Below are 20733 nucleotides of genomic sequence, written 5' to 3'. Positions count from 1 at the left end.
TAGTTTGCCCTTCCCACATTAAACTCTACTGTCTCTTTGTTTGAAGTTCTTAAATATGGACAGAAGACAATATTGTAACCTTAAAAAAATAGATTCACTGTACAACAATAAGTTAGCAGTTGGTATCAAGGTGTGCTTACCGTGGGCACCAGCGTAATGGTAGGGGGCGTGGCACCAGGGGGAAGGGGCACAGGAGGACCTTGGTTTGAGCTGATGAGGTTGGGGATAAGGTTGTTCCAGAGGGCTATCGGTTGGGCACGGTAGTGGTGCTTCATTACCACCTGCATGTCTGTCAGAGAAGAACCTTGTCAACACTCATCATCCAAACACATTGTTAATGACAGAATTAACAGAGTTAACATGTTAAATGAATCAGATAGAATGAGGCAACTGACACTGAATCACACTTGCAGGATTTTCAATGGAGTATTACCGTGGTTATCCATCACAATACTGTTCTATGATGTTTACATGAAAGAAAATACTTATTTATAGGGGAAACTACTTTATTTAGACGGGATGATGTCGACGTTTGTCCATGTCTTCGTCCATTTGTATAGAACCCAATTAAGGTACCATCCCCACGTTAGACGGAGGGCGTGTATAACATATGACATCTTAATTGGTTCATTAACTAACCAGTTGTGTCTTGGAGGTCAGCACACGACAAGACACGACCGTCTGGGCAGTTAAGCTGTTCTTTATATCCACAATACACAGCGAAAAAGAATCTGTCTCAGCTTGGTTCATGAACTAGTTTGGTGAACTCTTTTAACTTGTGTCACTTGTGTATAGTCTGGTCGAGAGTCTACTTTGGTGTTAACATGGTTGCCTTGGTGTATCAGGGGGTACCCAGGTGTACCCTGGTGCACTAGGGTGTAATATGGTGCATCCTGACGTACTTGAATATACAGATGCGAACCTTAGAGTATCTGGGTGTATAAAGACTCACACGATAAGTATGCCTGTTATAAAGTCTCACAATGTACCTACTTGATTTTAGGTAAAATACAAAAAGTAGCATCAAATTAACAACTATCTTCAGACGCAAACGTATAGTCTCCGTGTGAAGTTAATACTAGTGCAAACTTTTGTAAATCCAAACCTGAGGAATGTCTCTGTCGTCAGTAGGAATGTTAACGCTGTTGTCAGCTCACGAATCACGTCACAATAGATCCAAACTCGATGAAATTCATCAAAAAACTAAAAAAGTTTCTAAAGGGACTGAAGAATTCGTCAGACTTGGAGACTTTTTCGCCAAATTAGCAACGCTGTCAACTCTGTAATACGTTACCTATATGAAGGTACTGTTGGAGCTGCTTCTCGTAGGGCGGCCACATCATCTTCATGTTCTCAACCCAGTTAAGATTAGAGCCCGGTGTCTTGTATTCCTGTGGGGTGGGCAGGTTGGGGTTCCTGCCGGGGTGGGGAGGGAGGTGAGGTAAGTCCTGTTTACTGAAAAACCAGTTCATGGGTTCAAAGTTGTCACTATAGTGTGTTCAGAGTCTTGATGTGTGTGTGTTTGTGTGTGTGTGTATGTGTGTGTGTGTGTGTAAGCAGTTTAGTTTAGTCTGTAACCAGTATAGCAACCAGAGTATTATACACTATGTATGAATAAGTTTTCATTATGCATTTTACATTGACCCGCAGGGGTCAAAGATGTTTTCACAGCAAGAATTAAGCAAGCATCTATTTAGCCGACGACTCCACTCCCGGCTACCCAAGCTCCACCGACATGCCGGCACCTAAGGCCCATCCGTCCACGTCAGGGGTACACATGTTCCCAACCGGCCAGCCTATAATCAGTCTATTACACCACAATGGATAGCAACGCTACAGGACTGCAGGTACTCACCTGGAACATAAACGGCTTACAAAACAAGTTTGGTGCCCTCAAAACCTACGCCTACACTGAAAATATCGACGTGTTGTGCCTCCAAGAAACGCGGTGTGCTGCTGGTACCCATGTGCTCAGTGGCTACACATGTGTTGAGAGCCCATCCACCGCTGTTCCTCGCATCGATGGACTACCACGAGGCCATGCACGTGGACTGCGGATCTACGTCAAGAAGGATGTCCCCTACCAACCTCTCGACGTCCCCCTTGATGACGACACCACCGACATACACGCCATCACAATCACACTAAAAGGTATGTCCCTCAATATTGTCAATGTCTATGTGCCTCCCTCCACCCCTACTGTACCTGTCCTACCACACCATATCACCTCCACCCCCACCCTCCTTGTGGGGGACCTCAATGCCCGACACCCCAGTCTCGGCTCCCAGGGGATGACCCTGTACCTGTCGGGGTAATCCTTCACCCACTCCTACACAAACCACTGATGACCCTGTACGTCTTCTCTGCCCTCCATCACCCACCCACATCGGGGGAGGGAAACTTGACTACATCGCCCTCTACTCTGACCCTCACCGCCCACACTCCACCCGCATCCTCCACTCCCCCCACAGTGACCATTTCCCTATCCACACTACTCTCCAGTACGTGAGAATACCCCCCCACCCAAGGGCCCTAGGCTCAGCCTACCCCCTGCCAACATACCTGCCTTCATCACTACCATTGCTGAATGGTTTCAGGATTACACTGTCACCACCGCAGACCAACTCTACCTTGATCTGTCCAAACAATGCACTACCCTCCTCCGCCCTGCCCCAAAACACCGCCGCCCTAACCGCCAGCCCAGGAGTCATTGGAATGTTAACCGCGACCCTTATGTTAAGTCCATCCGAGTATGGCACCGACTAGCAGTCGACCAGTGGAGGAAATCTCCCAGCTCCCCTGACGCTCTACGCTTCCCGATGCGCACAAATAAAGAGCTCCAATCTGCCATCACTCTCGCACGAGAGAAGCAGTGGTTCGATTTTGCTTCTTCTATTGACCAATCTACATCTATAGGTGATATATGGCGCACCATTAACCGTGCCCGGGGCATCAACGCCAGACCCGCGCTCCACCCCAGACCAGCTGCCCGAGCCGAGGCGCTCTCCCAGACGTGGCAGGAGGCCGCCTCCATTGATGCACTGCCACCCGCTGTACGGGATCTCACCCTCGCACTGCAACCACAACGCCGACAGCGCATCTCCGAGTACCAAGACATATCTGCAGACACTGACGTGCCTTTCACACAGTGTGAACTACTAAATGCTGTTAAGCGCGGCCGGTCCACCGCCCCTGGCGATGACGGCGTCACATATGAAGTGCTAAATGCCCCTATTGCCACCCCTGGTAACCCCCTCCTCTGTCTATTTAACCTCTCTTATGATACTGGTCAGCTGCCTCACTTATGGAAGACTGCCACCACCATCCCAGTCCCTAAACCAGACAGACAAGATGAATATCGTCCAATCTCCCTCATCTCCTGCTTCTCAAAGATGATGGAGCGCATGATACGCCACCGCCTCCACTGGAAAATTGAAGCCCACCTGCACCCTGACCTCTATGGTTTCCGCCCCGGAAAGAGTACTGCTCACTGCATCGCTCACTACATGGCGAACACCTCAGGCAAAACCTCCCTCTTCGTCGACTTCAAGGGTGCTTTTGATAAAGCCAATAGTGAAGTGATCCTTGAGGGCCTCACTCACATTGATGTGAAGGGCAAAATCCTCACGTGGATTGCTGACTACCTCTCCCGTCGACAGGTCCGTGTCCGGTTTCAGGGCCACTACTCTATGAGCAGGGACCTTGATCTTGGCACGCCTCAGGGAGGTGTACTCAGCCCTACACTCTTTAATGTACTCATGAACTCCATCTGCCGCCTCAACGTCATCTTTGCTGAGCGCCCTAGACGGTCACATCATAAGCTACGCTGATGATATCCTCCGCCAAATTACTACAGAGCAACATGAACAACCTATACTCTCCACGTTCGCCCAGACCTGTCAAACACTCGGGCTAGTCATCTCACACACTAAAACCAAGTTCATCTCACACTTCCGGCGTCAGACTCCGCTGACTCTGCAAGGACAAGACATCGATCAAGTACTACCCGTGCGAGCCATTACCAGCGCCACCACCTCCGCTGTCGCCGCCCCCGTCATCTCCCAGTGCCGCCAACGAACGAGGCCCCTCCAGTCCCTTACCCACGGCCTCAAAGGAGCCTCTGTCAGGGTCCTACGTCTCATCTACATTGCTATCATCAGAGCTGTCATAGATTATGCCTCTCCTGTCCTTGTAGTTGCCTCCCAACGCGAGAAACAAAGCATAGAGAAAATCCAAAACAGAGCGACGAGACTCATCCTCGGCTGCCCTATGACCACCAGAAGAGAAGTCATGCAGCGTGAACTAATCCTGCTTCCTGTCTGCGATCGAATTACTGCTCTCAATGCCATCCTTGGTGTTAAACTCCTTCGCAGTGAGAAACCGACTTCCCCTGTCTCGCTCACTGAACTCACATCTTGACTCCCTCCTGCGCCGGCCTGCCCCCACTACCTCTTCCCCCCTCTCTCAACACTGGCCCGTCCACACTGCTGCTGACATCCTGCGTTACCACCTCTACACCCCCTCGACCTCTCTCCCTCCCGAGTACACTCATCCGCCTCTACCGCCGTGGACCTCCCCGTGTGTTGATGTTGTCGTCCACACCTTCCCTGGTCATAAATCCACCCAACTGCGGTATATGCTCAAACTTAACTGCCTTGAGCAGATTGATGATGTCGCCTCTTCTCTTACGACCTCCCTCCCTCCTATTCTCGTCTACTGTGATGGGTCTGTCACCACGCTGGGCTGCGCTGGGGCAGCTGTGTGGATTCCTGAGCGCCAGGCCCGCAAGAAAATCAGGGTCCCCGACTGGGCCTCCTCCACTGACACTGAAAGCATAGCCATCCTCGCGGGCATTCATGAGGGGGCGACCTATGCTCGCACTGAACGCCGGAACCTCCTGATAATCAGTGACAGCACTAATGCGCTAGCGAGGCTCAAATTACCCTCCCCCCCCTGCCGCCCAACACACCCTAGCCGCCGTCGCCAGGCTAAAACAAACGGATGACATCCGTGTCAAGTTTATTTGGATCCCGTCACATATACTGTAGGAATAACTGCCTGTGACACTGTTGATCGACTTGCCAAAGAAGCGACACAAGAAGAAGATATTGAAGCCACCCTCGCCCTCTCCCTGAATCATCTCAAATCTCGCATACACGCCACACAACGAGAAGCATTCGACGCAAAATGGACACACCTGAAACAACGGGGCAGCGTCACACTATGCCACTATGACGCTGTAACCGGTGACTCCAACCGCCACTACAAAGAGTATCAATCTCTGACTCGATCTCAACAGATTATGTACATGAGACTGCGCCTAGGGTACAGGTACCTATGGGAGTACATTGGCAACCCTGAGCCTGGCCGCACTGTTTGTAAACTTTGTGGTCAACCCGACTCTCACACCCTCTCTCACTACATCCTCACTTGCCCTATGACCTCCTCCTACAGGTCCCCAGCCGTTACCAACACCTCTTCCCTCCCTGACCAGATATCCCTCCTCCTAGTCACTGGCCTGGCACTTGACATTATTAGGGACCTGCCACGCTTTGCTATAAACAGATGAAATGTACCGGGAATTTTCCCCCCTACACACTCATCATTCTGTCACTTTATGTAACTTGCTGACAAAACCTATGACCCTTCAGGCTTCCACGCCCTTAATGCATGAGTCATAAAGGCAAGCATGAACTTCGCATGCTTCCCAGTTGGGCACTGTAAAGCTTCTACGCTTCACCTTGCACAGGTTGTAAGGGGGTGCCCAACAAACTAGCCCCCTCCGGGGCAATCTGTAATCTATTTAGCCTGCTCAGACGCAGCTGTTTTAGTCACGTACACGGTCTGGCGACCAGAGATGTCTCAATATGACGCTATCACCTTTGAAGCTTATTATTTATTTAATTAATGACTCTTACTTGATAATTAGAGGCATTGCTTATTACTTGTAGACTTTCAAGTATTTGATGTCAATTATTAATTAGCTTAGTTAAATATTTCCAACGTCAATTAAGGATGATTCATGGCTCAAAGAGAATATTTTCCAGACAGCTATTTCAGTAACGCTGCTGACACTGATTCAGGTGTTCATGCCAAGGAATTGACTCATACCGACCCTTCCTGCTTGTAGAAGCTTCTAGAAGCTTGAACCCATGCATCATCCTTCGTGACGTCTATATTAGTTAGCCCCAGGGTGGGTCCGCCCTGGAAGAGCTAGGCAGTCTTTAGCTGGACACCACCCAGTTCTGATCTAACACTGATCGTTTGAAGGAGAAACCACCTCAATCCTTAACAGATCTAACTTTGAGTATAACCTCAGAACTAGAATCTCCAACACTGCCCTCGCCTCAGTCCTAGATCAAGTGGTCAGCCTCCTCTGTAGATACAAGTGTAAATATATGTACATATAACGACTTGTATCCGTCCACCCATCTCAGTAAAGTGAACTAAGATAGACTTTTGTGAACGATTCTGGAAACTTCTGTATATAAGTGTGAGTCTTCAGGAGAAGTTTGCATATATATGTGTGTGTTCTTTAAATCATAATTAACTTCTAAAATTGTCAAGAAATATGTTGGAGTAAATTTTGCACAGATATTCACATGATTCCAGGAAGTTAAGTCACCAGATAAAAGTCATTAGTCAGGGGCAGTAAAGCCACTCCAGATTATGTAGCCCACGTAAGAACGCCACTATGTAACCTATGTAATAAAGCCACGTGTAACATGTACTAAGGTGTACTTTGGTAACCCTACTGTACCTTAACGCCATTATACACCTTACTAAAATACAGAGGATGGTTTTGTTACTTGGTGGCTTTATAACCTTTAGTACACATTTGAAGGGAGGCTTCCTTAGGGTGTATATTTCAGGGTGTTTTTTTTAAACTGATGGCTTTCTCACCGGTGGCTTTGTTTACAGCTCCCGGCTTGGTTGTGTCGTGTGGAAAAGCGTGTGTGACAAGACTTACCCTGACCTGGCGAAGTTGGTCAAGTGGGTCATGACGAGTTCGGAGAGGAAGACCTCGTCCAGGGTGTAGTTGAGGCCGAAATGGTTGAAGCCGCCGACCAAAGGCGCCCCGAACACGTAGGGCAGCTCCTCTCCGTGTACCGTCCCTTGTAACTAGACACAGAAACACTCCATTAAACACTTAGTCATATTTATTAGAAGGATTCGACAAGTATGGAGATGTATTTGGGGTATGGGTGTTTACAGTATCTGCCATTCTGTAGTGAACGTAGAGTCTTACTCCATCACTCACGACCCGTTGAGGTGACTGTTATCATGAGAATGGTTGAGAGAATTTTCATTAAAAGAAGAGGAATATTAAGCTTGCAAAAGTTCTTGCACACAATGCAATTTTCCTTAACGAGTTACGTTAAAAGTTGCATATTTGAGTAAGAAAGTTGAGCCATTTTTGTGTTGGCAACTCGGCTGGATATTGTAGACGAAAAGTGTTAAAGAGGACACATGCCTTATTTTATCCTTATTTGAGGATGTTTTTGATGATGCTTTCTATTTCTTTCTTTCTTATTTTAATGCAAAAAATAGTGAAAATCATAAGATGTTAATTTTTGTTTTTGTTGTCGTTACAGCCACTGGATCTATCCTTGTTGTTTACACCGTCTGCCTCTCAAGTTACGGACACCTTACTGCAACACAGACAGAAGGCCAGGTTAGTGAGGTTGTATTACTGTATGGTGGTGTGGGAAACGTTTAGCTTATCCCGTGTGTGTGTGTGTGTATGTGTGTGTGTGTATGTGTGTGTATGTGTGTGTGTGTGTGTGTATGTGTGTGTGTGTGTGTGTGTTAGTAACTGAAGAAGACGAACGAATCACCTGGCAGCTGTACTAACCACTGGGTAATCGCCGTAGATACTCTGGTGGTTAAAGACGTAAAAATAGCTCCTCTGGTTAATGTTGGAGTGGAGGTCGGCCATCTGGATAACTGGAGCAGTGATCTGGGCGTCACTTAGGATCTCCAGCGTCTGATCTCTCACCTTCCGTTCGTCTTCCAAGGGTGACTGATTCCATGGTGTGTACTGGTTGATTACCGAATAGTAGATCTGTGATGCCTGTGTGAGAACAGAGAGTGAGAAAGAGAGAGGGTGTGAGAGATGATGCTGACGGGTGGTGTTGTGGAGGTGTACTGGGTGTTGTGGAGGTGTACTGGGTGGTTGTGGAGGTGTACTGGGTGGTTGTGGAGGTGTTACTGGGTGGTTGTGGAGGTGTACTGGGTGGTTGTGGGGTACTGGGTGGTTGTGGAGGTGTACTGGGTGGTTGTGAAGGTGTACTGGGTGGTTGTGGAGGTGTACTGGGTGGTTGTGACTGGGTGGTTGTGAGGTGTACTGGGTGGTTGTGAAGGTGTACTGGGTGGTTGTGGAGGTGTTACTGGGTGGTTGTGGAGGTGTACTGGGTGGTTGTGGAGGTGTACTGGGTGGTTGTGGAGGTGTACTGGGTGGCCCCCAACGTCTAAGAGCGCTTTTGGTTTTTAATACAAAGTCATTGACAATGATTTTTTTCCATGCCTGAGAGCCTGAACTGCTGGAACGAGTCTCTGAACTGCTGGAACGAGTCTCTGAACTGCTGGAACGAGTCTCTGATCTGCTGGAACGAGTCTCTGAACTGCAAATGTCTCTTTGGTGTGGTACAGTTTCGATCAGGAACATAAAGGAAGTTTTGTTACGTAACTGATGTAGGAAACACGAAGTTATGAAGGAGGGAAAGAAAAATAGTAAAGAAGGTATGAGGTGGTGAAGGTAGGGAGTGAGGGAGGTAGGGAGTGGAGGAGGTAGGGAGTGGAGGAGGTAGGGATTGGAGGAGGTAGGGAGTAAAGGAGATAGGGAATGGAAGAGGTAGGGAGTGGAGGAGTGAGGGAGGTAGGGCGTGAAGGAGGTAGGGATTGAGGGAGGCGAGGTGGCCCAGCTGTTGGAGGCAGTGCTGCCGGCCAACTCGTGCTCAATTTCCCAGCCATTTCACCATTCTCGGCTTCATTTCCTAGCGATTGTGGGAGCGATGTGCCGGGAACCTTCTCGCCCCGCTACCACCACACCAGATGATCGCTACGGATTTTTCAGAGTGGCGTGTCTTCATGTTGAGTCTCTCCTTTGTGAAGACTTTTGTAAATATAAATTATTTACCTGCAGACCAGAAACACGGTATGGAAAGTTATGGTGTGTGTGTGTGTGTAATAATAATAATAATAATAATAATTAACGGTTTATTGAAAGAGCATAGCAGCCAGAAGGCTGAAAATATACAGTTACATAATTAGGGAATGGGTTTCGATTTTCAAATAACATACAAGTAACATAAGTGATACAAATAAGATATAAAATAACTAGATGGGGAAAAGCTCAAACTACATGGCATTTCAACATAGTGTGTGTGTGTGTGTGTGTGTGACTATCGCATCAGTTGCATAACTTTGGTACGGATAAGTAAACAGGTCACCTTGGTTTCACTACACCTAATTCGACCTTCTCTCAACTGTGTCACCGTTGCAATATTTTGTGCCCTCTTGGTAACATTTCTCTCTGGTTACACTTAGTAAAAATTGACAAAGCTTCAATCTCCATCAAAATTGGTTGTTTCTACTTACACATTGACCCACTCAGCTTGTTGTGTATTATTCAGGCGACACATTAGCTTCTGGAGGTAAGCTGTATTTGAGTGCAGTGTCCATCTGTTAGTAGTCCGATTAGTTTTTTGGTTAATGTGTGGCACAGAAAATATCCGTCAGAACAATTAACATGTTTGCAGTCACAATGTGTTACCATGTTTCTATGTAAGTTCACTGTACAGTCACCCCAAAAACTATCTATACATAATTGTGTTGAAACAATACGACACAACAGACGAGAAGTATTTTGACATCCCTACCGAGACAACAGGAGTCACAGTGTTCATTCTGAAATTCATCGATCACCCCAAGTACAGATAGTTTTTTGAGTGACTTTAATGTACTGTCTTCATCCCTGGTAATTTCCATACAACCATGTTTACTTTTGTGGTTTTACCGACAACCCCCCTCCCCCCTCCCCCCAAACAAAAAACAAGATAATCGAGGAGCCTCACCCTTCAGGAATATATGTTTAGTTTACTGTGTAGTTTGTACTTTAATTTTATTATTGAAATATAGAAACCAAAGCTAGACCCGAGTGACTTTAAGTTATATGTAAACTACTACAAAGTGTTGTCTTTTATTAAACCGTAAAGTGTTGAATAATATTGTATTGTTGGGTGAAGTATATTACTCTATTGTATGATGCGGCGTTACGTTGCCTTATGATAGGAATTTGTGCATTAATAACAAGAAAGTCTCTCTCAAGGTCCTGACAAAGACATGAGCAATGTAAACCTCACCACCACGCAGCCTCACAGTGCCTCGCTAAACCAGTTAAAACCTCGTGTTTACTTTTGAGATTAATCAGTTTTCCTCCTTTTTCCACCTAGATTTATGGGTCAATTTATCCTCATTATGATTTTTGTTGAAGCTCCTCTTGTACGTGATGATAGGTGAGTTAGTTTCCCGCCGGAGATTCTGGTGTTTATGTGTGAGTGGAGGAGTTAGAGGCCCGTGTACCTCGTTAGTTCCGTCTGGTGCAGAACGCCACAGCTCTGTGATTCACAACATAACTCGGATTTACGGCGGCCACTGTTAATTTTAAGTGGTGTGTTTATCTCCCAAGAACTTCACACACACACACACACACACACACACACACACACACAAGTATATTATAACATACACATACGTTTTTTCTTTTTACTCAAGCAAGCAATCTTTTGTAATTACACCCATTCATTAAGGCGCGACGCTCATTTCCATCGACTTAGCCACCCATACATACATACACCTATATTTAAACCCACCCACCCACCCACCCACCCACACACTTACCCGCTCTCCCTTACCCACACACACACCCTGATCCTGACTCATAAGCCCCTGCCCACACACACCCTCTGCCCCACCCACTCAACCTCCTACACACGCACTCACACACACATACGGCCTACAAAATCCCTGTAATTAAAGACCGAATTATTTAAATAAGTTGCCGTGCTCTCAAGGCGGTGTTTTAGTGGGTCTTATATTACGGGGCAGAGTTATGGCGTCCTGCCTGAAAGGGACTATTATGCAGCCGACAATTTCATTAACATAAAGGAAATATGAAGAAACAGGTAATACCAAGGTGCTATATACAGGCACCTAGGAACCTGCTTACAGTTGTACTTGAATATCAGGTGAGCAGACACACGCACGTAAAGATGGCGACACGTTCAGCTTGTCGTTCTGTTAGTACTTATTCAATCCCAAAACAGTCCTGGGTAAGTAGTGTGGGTGAAATATCTCGCGTCCATGTGGCGTTACAGCAGATTGATGAACTTAACAGCCAACCAGCGGGCCTTCTTCAGGTTACGATGAGAGAGAGAGAGAGAGAGAGAGAGAGAGAGAGAGAGTGTACAGTACATGTGTGTGTTAACAGGAAAGAAAGAAGAAAACTGAACATGCAGGCGTTAACCATTATAGTATCTACCTGTGAGTTGCGGACATAAGTTATTTTTTTTAATTTTTGATAATTTATTAATCACGTATTGACTTGCATTTGTAAACACGCTCACTGGAACATTAAGGTGGAGGTATTTACGCTAGAGTTCAGTCTTATCTACAACAAAAACCTTATCAAGCTCAGTGTGGCTTTCTCTCCGCAACACTGAAAAATACATGAATTAACGCAAGGATACGAGTAGAATTTATGCAACGATTAATCTTAAGGAGAAATGTAAGAAGGAGTCAGAAGAGCCGAGAATGACGGGAGAAACGAGAAGTAAGCAGAAATAATGTCTTAAATAACAGGAATAGTCAGAAATAAACACGAATTAAAGCGACAATAACGGAAAATTAAGATATAAACAGGTAGAAAGGCAAACTATGGCACGAGGGAAAACGATAACTCAAGTGAAGGGACGAGAATCATGTAAATTAATACACAATAGACCGCGGAAATACTAGAACATCTCAACGTAATGTCCCGATTGTTTAAAGCCACGTTAGGTTAAATTACTTAAAAGTATGGTTAGGTTAGGTTAGGTATCCTCGAAGTCGTTTAATGTTGTGATATCGTTATGTTATCCTCCGCCATAATGATTATACGTAGTTAACAGTACGATACCGGAACGTTGGAGAGATTTGGTTGAAACACACGTCACTGACAACGGTATTTTTTCCGTAACTCCAACTCGTTAATGTACCGATATTGTAACGTTATCCTCTGTCATAAATATTAACAAGAAAGCTAAACGAGGAGCTAAGTAAATAAAATAGACTAAATAAGGAGAAGTAAGCAATGAAGGTACAAGTATACTGCCTCGTTCATTGGCTGGGATTTGCATATTCAATACCGGTAAGTTTTCGCGAGGAGGAGGAGGAGGAAGGCGACTAGACTCAGTTATACACAAACTTATTATCGTGACGGTCTCTCATTTATCTTACATACCTACTCCCTCAGATCGCCATTGTTTATATATTATTCTCAAGAGGTTAACTAACTAACTAACTAACTCACTAACTAACTAACTAACTAACTAACTCATACATGTAATAGAATAGAACGCTTTTACATCCGTTAGTCTCAGTGCAATTTAGGTGGGATTTTAGCTTCAGTTTTAATGGGTTAGTTGGATGCGTTCTCACATCATCAGTTTTTGGGAAATATTAACGTGGAAAGTTTTGAGTCTGTGTTCAGCCCCCAGCCTCTCAAGACGCCTCGGGAGTGAGGGGTGAGGAAGAGGGGTGAGAGGGAGAGGTAAGGTGAGGGAGGGGAGAGGTAAGGTGAGGGAGAGGTGAAGGGAGGGGGTATAGTGTGGTAACGTTTTTCTTCCGTGTTTGATGTCTGTTGTGGGTGTTGCTTCTAAAACTCTCTAACAATCCACCCATCTCATTGTCTCTCTGTCTGTCTCTTTTTACTTAATCCCTACGTCTGTCTTCCCATTTCTTCATTTTATAAACGTGTTTTACCTCACTGAAGTTACTGTATATTAATTCAATGTATTTACAACATATATCTACGAATTGCTAACTATAGGTGATGGTATACTGACTTCACTAAATGCTTGTTGTTGACGTTAGGTTAGGTTTGGTTAGGTTAGGTTGATAAAAGACACTTGTTTTATTTCTTTCATTCAGGATTCCAGTAGTTCATTGTTTCTCATAATTCTATCGCATGCATCGTCGTGGCGTTAAATGCGTGTGGAAGTGTATATATTATCAACTCGGGTGACTCAAGTTCACATTTAGAGAAGTTCAATGAAGATATATTAGACTTTATGTCTTTGTGTACTCTTCCTGTCTCACACTGGGGAAACACTTGACTTAAATAGTTTAGGGGAAAGAATGACCAGAGCTTCAGAAACAGAAGAGGAAATTTTCGTGTCCGTTTTTGAAATGAGAACATAAGCAAGATGTCAAGATGTACAGTACCACGTCTTGAGAGAGAGAGAGAGAGAGAGAGAGAGAGAGAGAGTGTGTGGTAGCGACTACTGATGCTACGACTGACTCGCCCGTTTTCTTTGATGAATACAAGAAGGAAAACAAAGACTACTTCAATAACACAGTACAGATATACGTCTTCCAGCCACCAGTACCTGTCCTCCACCTCACTCATCGTCAGGAGGAAGAGGGGTTGGGTGGAAAAGGCTATGGTGCTGGATGATGGTGAAGGATGATGGTGAGCAGGGCCGGATTAAGCTTAATAGGGGCCTGAGGCACAGATCAACTTGGGGCCCCCTACCCTCAAGGTATATAAAAATAGCAAGAACAAAATATACCCAAATTTATCAATGATTTCATCAATATTAATCTTCTGCAAAATAACACATTTAATGTTCATAATAGACAGAAAATTGAGACGTTGCTAGGACATCGTTGAACGAAGTTCATGTTTTATACGCTTCAACTTCGAGAATGTTTGGATTTGGGGGCCCCTTAGACTCGGGGGGCCTGAGGCCAGTGCCTCAAGTGCCTCATGGTTAATCCGGCACTGATGGTGAGGTGAGGTCTTGGGTGGAGGTGTTGTGATGGTGGTAGTGGGGGAGGTTGTAAGGGATTATGATGGTGGTAGTGAGGAAGGTTATAATGTGGTTGTGTGAGGGAGAGGAACAAGACTCACGTGGTGGTCAAAGTTGTTGGCGATGTAAGCTCTGAGGAGTCTGTTGCGTCTGTCGATGTTCATACCGTTGCGGACCTCGGCGGAGTTCAACATGTGGTGACTCTCGGCCAGCGCCACCCCGTACAGGAGGTCATACTTCCCGAACACCGACGTGTCCCTCTTCATCGACCTGCACGACAACACTCAACACTTACTACTCTTCAAGGTTAACATGGATTACGATAATGTTGATATATATATTATAGGAATTTATTAAGAACTATCATATCGCTGCCTCTTGTTTATTCTACGCCTAAAAAGAAAACTTTGGAATCATAGGAAAATACTAAATACAATCTGTTTATTACTATTTTTTAAGGTAAAGTTTTATTGTAGTATTTAAAGATGGAATATCCAGAGGAGAAGAAAGATTTAAGGTTAGTGATGATGGTCAGAGAGTCATCATGTTAGGTTTGATCATCACGTACACGAGGCCACCCTCCTCAATACTTCAGTAATACTCTACCTGAAAGCATTTAATATAACACACAAAACAAAATAAAAATACTTTAGTTATGCCTCTGACTCCACATCTTTTTACCACCCTGTATGTTGAGTTATACATCTGGGTCTGACGTAACTTGAGGGTCTTGGTGGTAAAGGTGATTGGAATTTTAACATCTATTTACTCAGATTATTTTGGGTGTTATAAAGCTTTTTTTATGTTATTATGAAGACAATATATAATGATTCTCACGGTTCTCAGGTATGAACTAAACCCACAAGTAGATGCCAAATCTTGCCAAGTGATCAGGGGATGTTGGCAGCGTCTGTACTACAGGGAATGAAACAAAGAAATGGCAGGGACAATTTTGCAGCAACATTATATTTCCTGGAAAACGGAAAGAGGAGAGAATTGTAAATAAAGGTGAGACAGGGATAAATGGTGGACAATACACTATTGTGAGGCGAGTTTGTGTGTGTTATCACATTTTAGAGGAAAGAATGACCTCGCTGGAAAACAAATGAGAGTTTGAAAATTATATTATAAAATACCGTGGAGCAGATACTCGAGGGAACCTCTAGCCTCTGGGATTATTATATCCATTGAATAAATAGGAATTTTCGGCTGAAAAAAAGGTTTTCGATGATATAAAATAGAAAAAAAAGGAAAACAAATGTTTTTGTAATTCGGGAGGAACATTTGTCACGGTGCACGGAGTAGTGTTTATATCTGCTGGTGGAGTTCATCTGACCCCCCCCCCCTCCCCCGGGCCTGTCTTGTTTGCAATAACGTCAGCTCGTAAACTGTGGGTACATCTCCCTGTCTTTTCTCGCCTATTAACTAATAAAATATAAAAACACCATAAATAACATTTCTGAAATCTTCCCTTTATACAGTAAACTTTTTCACAGTACAACGATTTACCACACAATATTATATAATACCACATGCTGCCATAGAGCTGTAAGATGTTACCACACACCTGCCAGGTACTTCCATATACCTATCAACACTCATAGATTTCACCAAGTATACGTTCATTACTCAAGAGTGAAAATATGCACTTAAACTAACACTTAAATGTCACAAAAATCATTAATGGATCTTGAATGACGAATGGATTACCTTTTGACAACACACAACAACAACTGAGACACCTGACATATATCATAAAATCATAAAGGTTGTTCAGGTGAGACAGCGAGGTACTTTACCGCCACATACTCACCAGCAAGTAGTTTCTGTGCTGGAGTAATATTGTTGATGCTGACCAGTGTGTAGTTACCAACGCAGGTTTATACTGTACACTGTCAGGCTCTTGGCTTATTGCCGACTCCCTCTCGATGCTTAATAATGGCCTCAATGTCTCATAATGGCCTCATAATGTCTCATAATGGCCTTATAATGGTTTCATAATGTCTCATAATGGCCTCATAATAGCCTCAAAATGCCCCATAATGGTCTCAATGTCCCATAATGGCCTCATAATGGCCTCATAATAGCCTCAAAATGCCCCATAATGGTCTCAATGTCTCATAATGCCTCATAATGGCCTCAATGTCTCATAATGGCCTCATAATTGACATGGAGCCGGCAGTGTCCAGGCAGTGTATTATCCGTCTGACAGTGTCTGCAGCCACCCGGGACAGTGCATTAAAACATTCCCTGGGTTAATTTTCTCTTTGCTACGCTCTCTTCGTCGGCGTCAGAGTTAAGGAACACCTGTAAGTTACAGTATTCACAGTAGTTCAAATATAAACGGGGAGAACTGGAGCAACACTGAGCCTGAACACTGCCCAGGTCAAAGGTCACGGGCGAGTGTGAGGTCCGGTACGTATCGCTGAGGTTTTAAGACTCTAATACACTCACTGTAGTCTAAGGTATTACTAGCTCTGAGGTCTTAAAGTGCTGTATAAGTCTTTGTCATGAAATCACTCGCTAATCGGCCTACTTCACGGAGTCAACAGAGTACATATACGCTTCCATGGCCCAACTCCCACACCCCTCCAGCAGTAGTTCGTCAGCGGGGCTCATGGACGCATCCTCTTGAAGTACATAATCTACTTACACACAGTGCTGCTGCAGCCGGGTATTGCAGTGTGGAAAATAAACATATATTTGTAAATACATATATTTGTTGTCATAGCGTTGAGCTGTCGGACTGCTTTGTGGTCCCTGTGTCTGTGTGTGTGTGTGTGTTTACATGGTGTGTGTGTGTGTGTGTGTGTGTGTGTTTACATGGTGTGTGTGTGTGTTTACATGGTGTGTGTGTGTGTGTGTTTACATGTATTGGTGTACATAAAGTGACAAGTTGTATAATAAACTCCAGTCTGTTATCTCTCTTTCTCTCTCTCTGTCTATCTATCTCCCTCATTCTCCCCTGTCTCTCTCCATCTCCTGCATTCTCTCCTATCTCTCTCCATCTCTCTCATTCCAAAAGAACCTTCCTTACTCGATGGGCCGTTGGTGTACGATAACATTGTCGATAATAGGCCCAAGGGGAGTGGTGAAGGGGGGTGTCTGCAGGTTCACAGACAACAGCTCCTCCACACTCTTGCGCTGGAGACACTGGGTAAGTATGTCGCCTCGATCGTTCAGTGGACACCCCAGCGCCTTGGCCACCTGTAAGAGGATGGTAAAGTGAGTCGAGTGTGTTAGTGAATTCAGTGAGTTAGTGAATTGGGTGAAATTGAGTGAGTTGGGTTAGTGAGTGAGGTGAGTGTGTTAGTGAGTTGAGTGTAATTGAGTGAGTTAGTGAATTGAATGGAAGTCAGGGCTGAACACAGGGGACATTACAAAGGTACTCAAACTATCCAACCAGGAGCGAACTCGTAACAATGGATTTAAATTTGACAAATTTAGATTTAGGCGCGAAATAGGTAAACACTGGTTTGGAAATAGAGTAGTGGACGAGTGGAACAAGTTACCAAACATCATCATTAACTCGAATATGCTGGATAGCTTCAAACATAGGTTGGATGGATATATGAGCAATGGGGGTTGGGTGTAAGCGGGACTACCCAGTATGGGCCAATAGGCCCGCTGCAGTTTCCTCCATTCTTATGTTCTTATGTGTGAGTGTCAGTAAAGAAGGATGAACGTGTAAGCTAGTGTAAGTTATTAGTAAAAGTGTGTGTATAAATAAGTGTAAGTTTTAAGTAAGTGTGTAGGTGTGTAAGTAAGTGTATAAAATAGTATATGTAAGTGTTAGTAAATCAGTAAGTGACTGTAAATGACTCGCTTAACGCTGATTCAGAACGACTCATTGACTCAAGAAGAAGCTTAATGAATCAACACTGATTCAGAGTCATTTAAGACAAAGCTTAGTGATTCCCTGACTCACAATTATCGTTGACTCAGAGTGACTTACTTCTAAATGAAACTGACCTATACTCCTGACTCATCATTGATTCATTGACTCAACTAGCAAGGGTCTCAGGCTATAGCTCAACGACCAAATAACTCACCAATGACTCACCACTGACTTAAAAGTGACTCACCTGGATGGTATACTTGTAAGGCTCCCAAGTGACGGCCCAGCGGGAGAGAGCCGTTCCACTCATCAGAATAGCTCGCTGGAACAACCCTGGGGGAGACGAGTGTGTTAGTGTGTGTGTGTGTGTGTGTGTGTGTGTGTGTGTGTGTGCGTGTGTGTGTGCGTGTGTGTGTGTGTGCGTAAAAGAAAATTTATAATGTGTCTACGAAAAAATCGATGTCATGACACACACACACACACACACACACACACACATACACACACACAAGTTCCAGTAACAGTATCATGCCACCTTTGGACCCTTTAATAATGAGGCAGACAACACCAATAGGATGATGGCGCGAGTATCGGAAAACTACGCGAATTATGAAATGGCTCATATTAATTGAACGAAGGACGAGGAGGGAGAATTGGCCTCGTGAATTCATTGGGGATCAAAAGGAAACCGATGCTGTAATGATAGTGATAAGCAAACGTTGTTATGAGGGCCTTGGTGGAGATTAACTCTGTGTGTGTGTGTGTGTGTGTGTGTGTTTGTACCATGCAAGGACTAGCAACTTTGTAATAGATTTGAGTGATGATGTACATAATAATACACACACACACACACACACACACACACACACAAAGGTCCTACTAAGAGCATCACGTTATCTATAAAACCCCGATATAACCTTTGAAACTGTGATCACATCAACATTATCTTGGTGATTACCGAACTGTGTTGCCTCGTGTCGCCCCAGGGAGTGTGTCAACAGAGTGTCTTTTGTTTCACGTATCGGAGTCAAATGAGGACCGTAATCAACATTTGTAATGGATTGGGGTTATTGGGTGAAGGAAGAGAGAGAGGAAGGGAAGGGGAGGGGGAGATGGAGGGGAAGGAAGGAAAGGGAAGGGAAGGGGGGGAGGGAAGGATGGAGGGAAGGGAAGAGGGAAGGAAGGGAAGGGGAAGGGGAGAGAGGAAGGAAGGGGAGATGGAGGGAAGGAAGGGAAGGGAAGAGAGAAAGGAGAAGGAAGGAGGGGAGATGGAGGGAAAAGGAAAAGGGAAGGGAGAGAGGAAGAAGGGAAAGGAGAGAAGGGAGGGAAGGAAGGGAAGGAAGGGAAGGGAATGGAGGGAGAAGGAAGGAAGGGAAGGGAGAGAAGGAAGGAAGGAGAAAGAAAAAGGTATACAAGGGAGAGAGGAAGGGAAGGAAGGGAGATGGAGGGAAGGAGGAGGAAGGAAGGGAGAGGAAGGGAAGGAGGGAGATGGAGGGAAAGGAAGGGAAGGGAAGGGAGAGGAAGGAAGGGAGAAAGAGATGGAGGGAAAGGAAGAAGGGAAGGGAGAGGAAGGAAGGGAAGAGGAGAAAGGCATGCAAGGGGAGAGGAAGGGAAGGGAAGGGGAGAGGAAGGGAAGGGGAGAGGAAGGGAAGGGAAGATGTACTGTAACGTTTTCTGTATACAAGTAAGGAAAGTGGCATCTGTTGTGTAGCTGTTAAGGGAGAGGCTTTGTTTAATTCTACTTCCTGTTTGTCCGTTTTTATGATATTTGAATTTTTTTTTACTGCGAGAATCTTAATGCAATTTATTTATTTATTTATTTATTTACTATGAGACCCACAGGTGTGTCGATGAGGACGGAGGTCATTATCAGCATTCACAGTATGCTCTCGAGGCTGGGCAAGTCACTGTAATCTTCATACTCCAAGTGTACCAAATATCAAGTTCCTCGAGGATGACTTTTGTCCAATCACAGTTTTTGTAGTTTTACTGATAATAAAGACCAGTTGAATAATTATATATATGGATGGATATATTTATGTGAGTTTTATATCGTAAAATATTGTCATCAGCTCATATGCAAAGTGTGTTTACGATTTTTTTCTCACGGTAGACTTTTGTTAATTCTTTTTATTTGAATTCTCCCAAAAGTCCTTCATGTCTAAATGTGATAAGTTCATCCTATCTATCACGTCCACTCACAGCTTGGGACCACGTGAGCGAGGTGTTTGTTTGTTGTCATGAGTTATGGAGGAAGGTCGTCCCCTCCCCACATGGCGCCATCATTCCTCACTAGTGTTGACGAAGGAATGACGGAGTGCAGTCTGTGGTCAGCCAGGGAGGTGCTGGACCAGTTAGGCAGCCGCAGTGTTGGTGTATGGTGAGGCTCTCTCTCTCTCTCTCTCTCTCTCTCTCTCTCTTTCACTTTCACATTGAGACATGCAGACTACAGACACACACACACACACACACACACACACACAGAGTTCATTTGACATAATAAATACGAAGATCATAAGACTACCACTCTTCCTCCACCGTTCACATCCACAAGGGAGAGCTGCCCCCTCCCCCTACCAAGGTAACATATTCTACTTCACTACAGTATCCTGTGTTTACCCTGGGAGCCCTGGGCGACGGGGGAGATGAGGAGGAAGTTAGCGAGGGCCGCCCCGGTGCCGTGCCCGAAGATGGTCACATTCTCTGGGTCGCCTCCGAAGTTTTCAATGTTGCTCTTGATCCAGTGAAGCGCTGCTATCTGGTCAAGCAGCCCGAAGTTACTGACGTAGTTCTCACGTAGGGCAGGACGTAGGAACCCTGGGG

The 20733-nt window shown here is 44.9% G+C and overlaps 1 protein-coding gene across 1 annotated transcript in view; it reads right to left on the bottom strand.

Moving 5' to 3' along the window:
• LOC121868673 overlaps positions 1 to 20733 on the bottom strand; it is a 37709-nt gene that overhangs the window by 3617 nt on the left and 13359 nt on the right. The window contains exons 5-12 of the mRNA XM_042369510.1: positions 20530 to 20727; positions 18158 to 18243; positions 17110 to 17279; positions 14174 to 14342; positions 7856 to 8074; positions 6971 to 7122; positions 1295 to 1416; positions 141 to 289 (exon numbers count right to left, since the gene is read on the bottom strand). Of these exons, the coding sequence (XP_042225444.1) occupies positions 141 to 289; positions 1295 to 1416; positions 6971 to 7122; positions 7856 to 8074; positions 14174 to 14342; positions 17110 to 17279; positions 18158 to 18243; positions 20530 to 20727 (1265 nt within the window). The remainder of the gene's footprint in view (positions 1 to 140; positions 290 to 1294; positions 1417 to 6970; positions 7123 to 7855; positions 8075 to 14173; positions 14343 to 17109; positions 17280 to 18157; positions 18244 to 20529; positions 20728 to 20733) is intronic.

The sequence above is a fragment of the Homarus americanus genome, unplaced genomic scaffold (assembly GCF_018991925.1).
Source record: "Homarus americanus isolate GMGI-L3 unplaced genomic scaffold, GMGI_Hamer_2.0 scaffold30535, whole genome shotgun sequence".
Lineage (NCBI taxonomy): Eukaryota > Metazoa > Arthropoda > Malacostraca > Decapoda > Nephropidae > Homarus > Homarus americanus.
The sequence above is the reverse complement of the archived record's forward strand: the minus strand, read 5'-3'. Positions and strand labels throughout refer to the sequence as shown.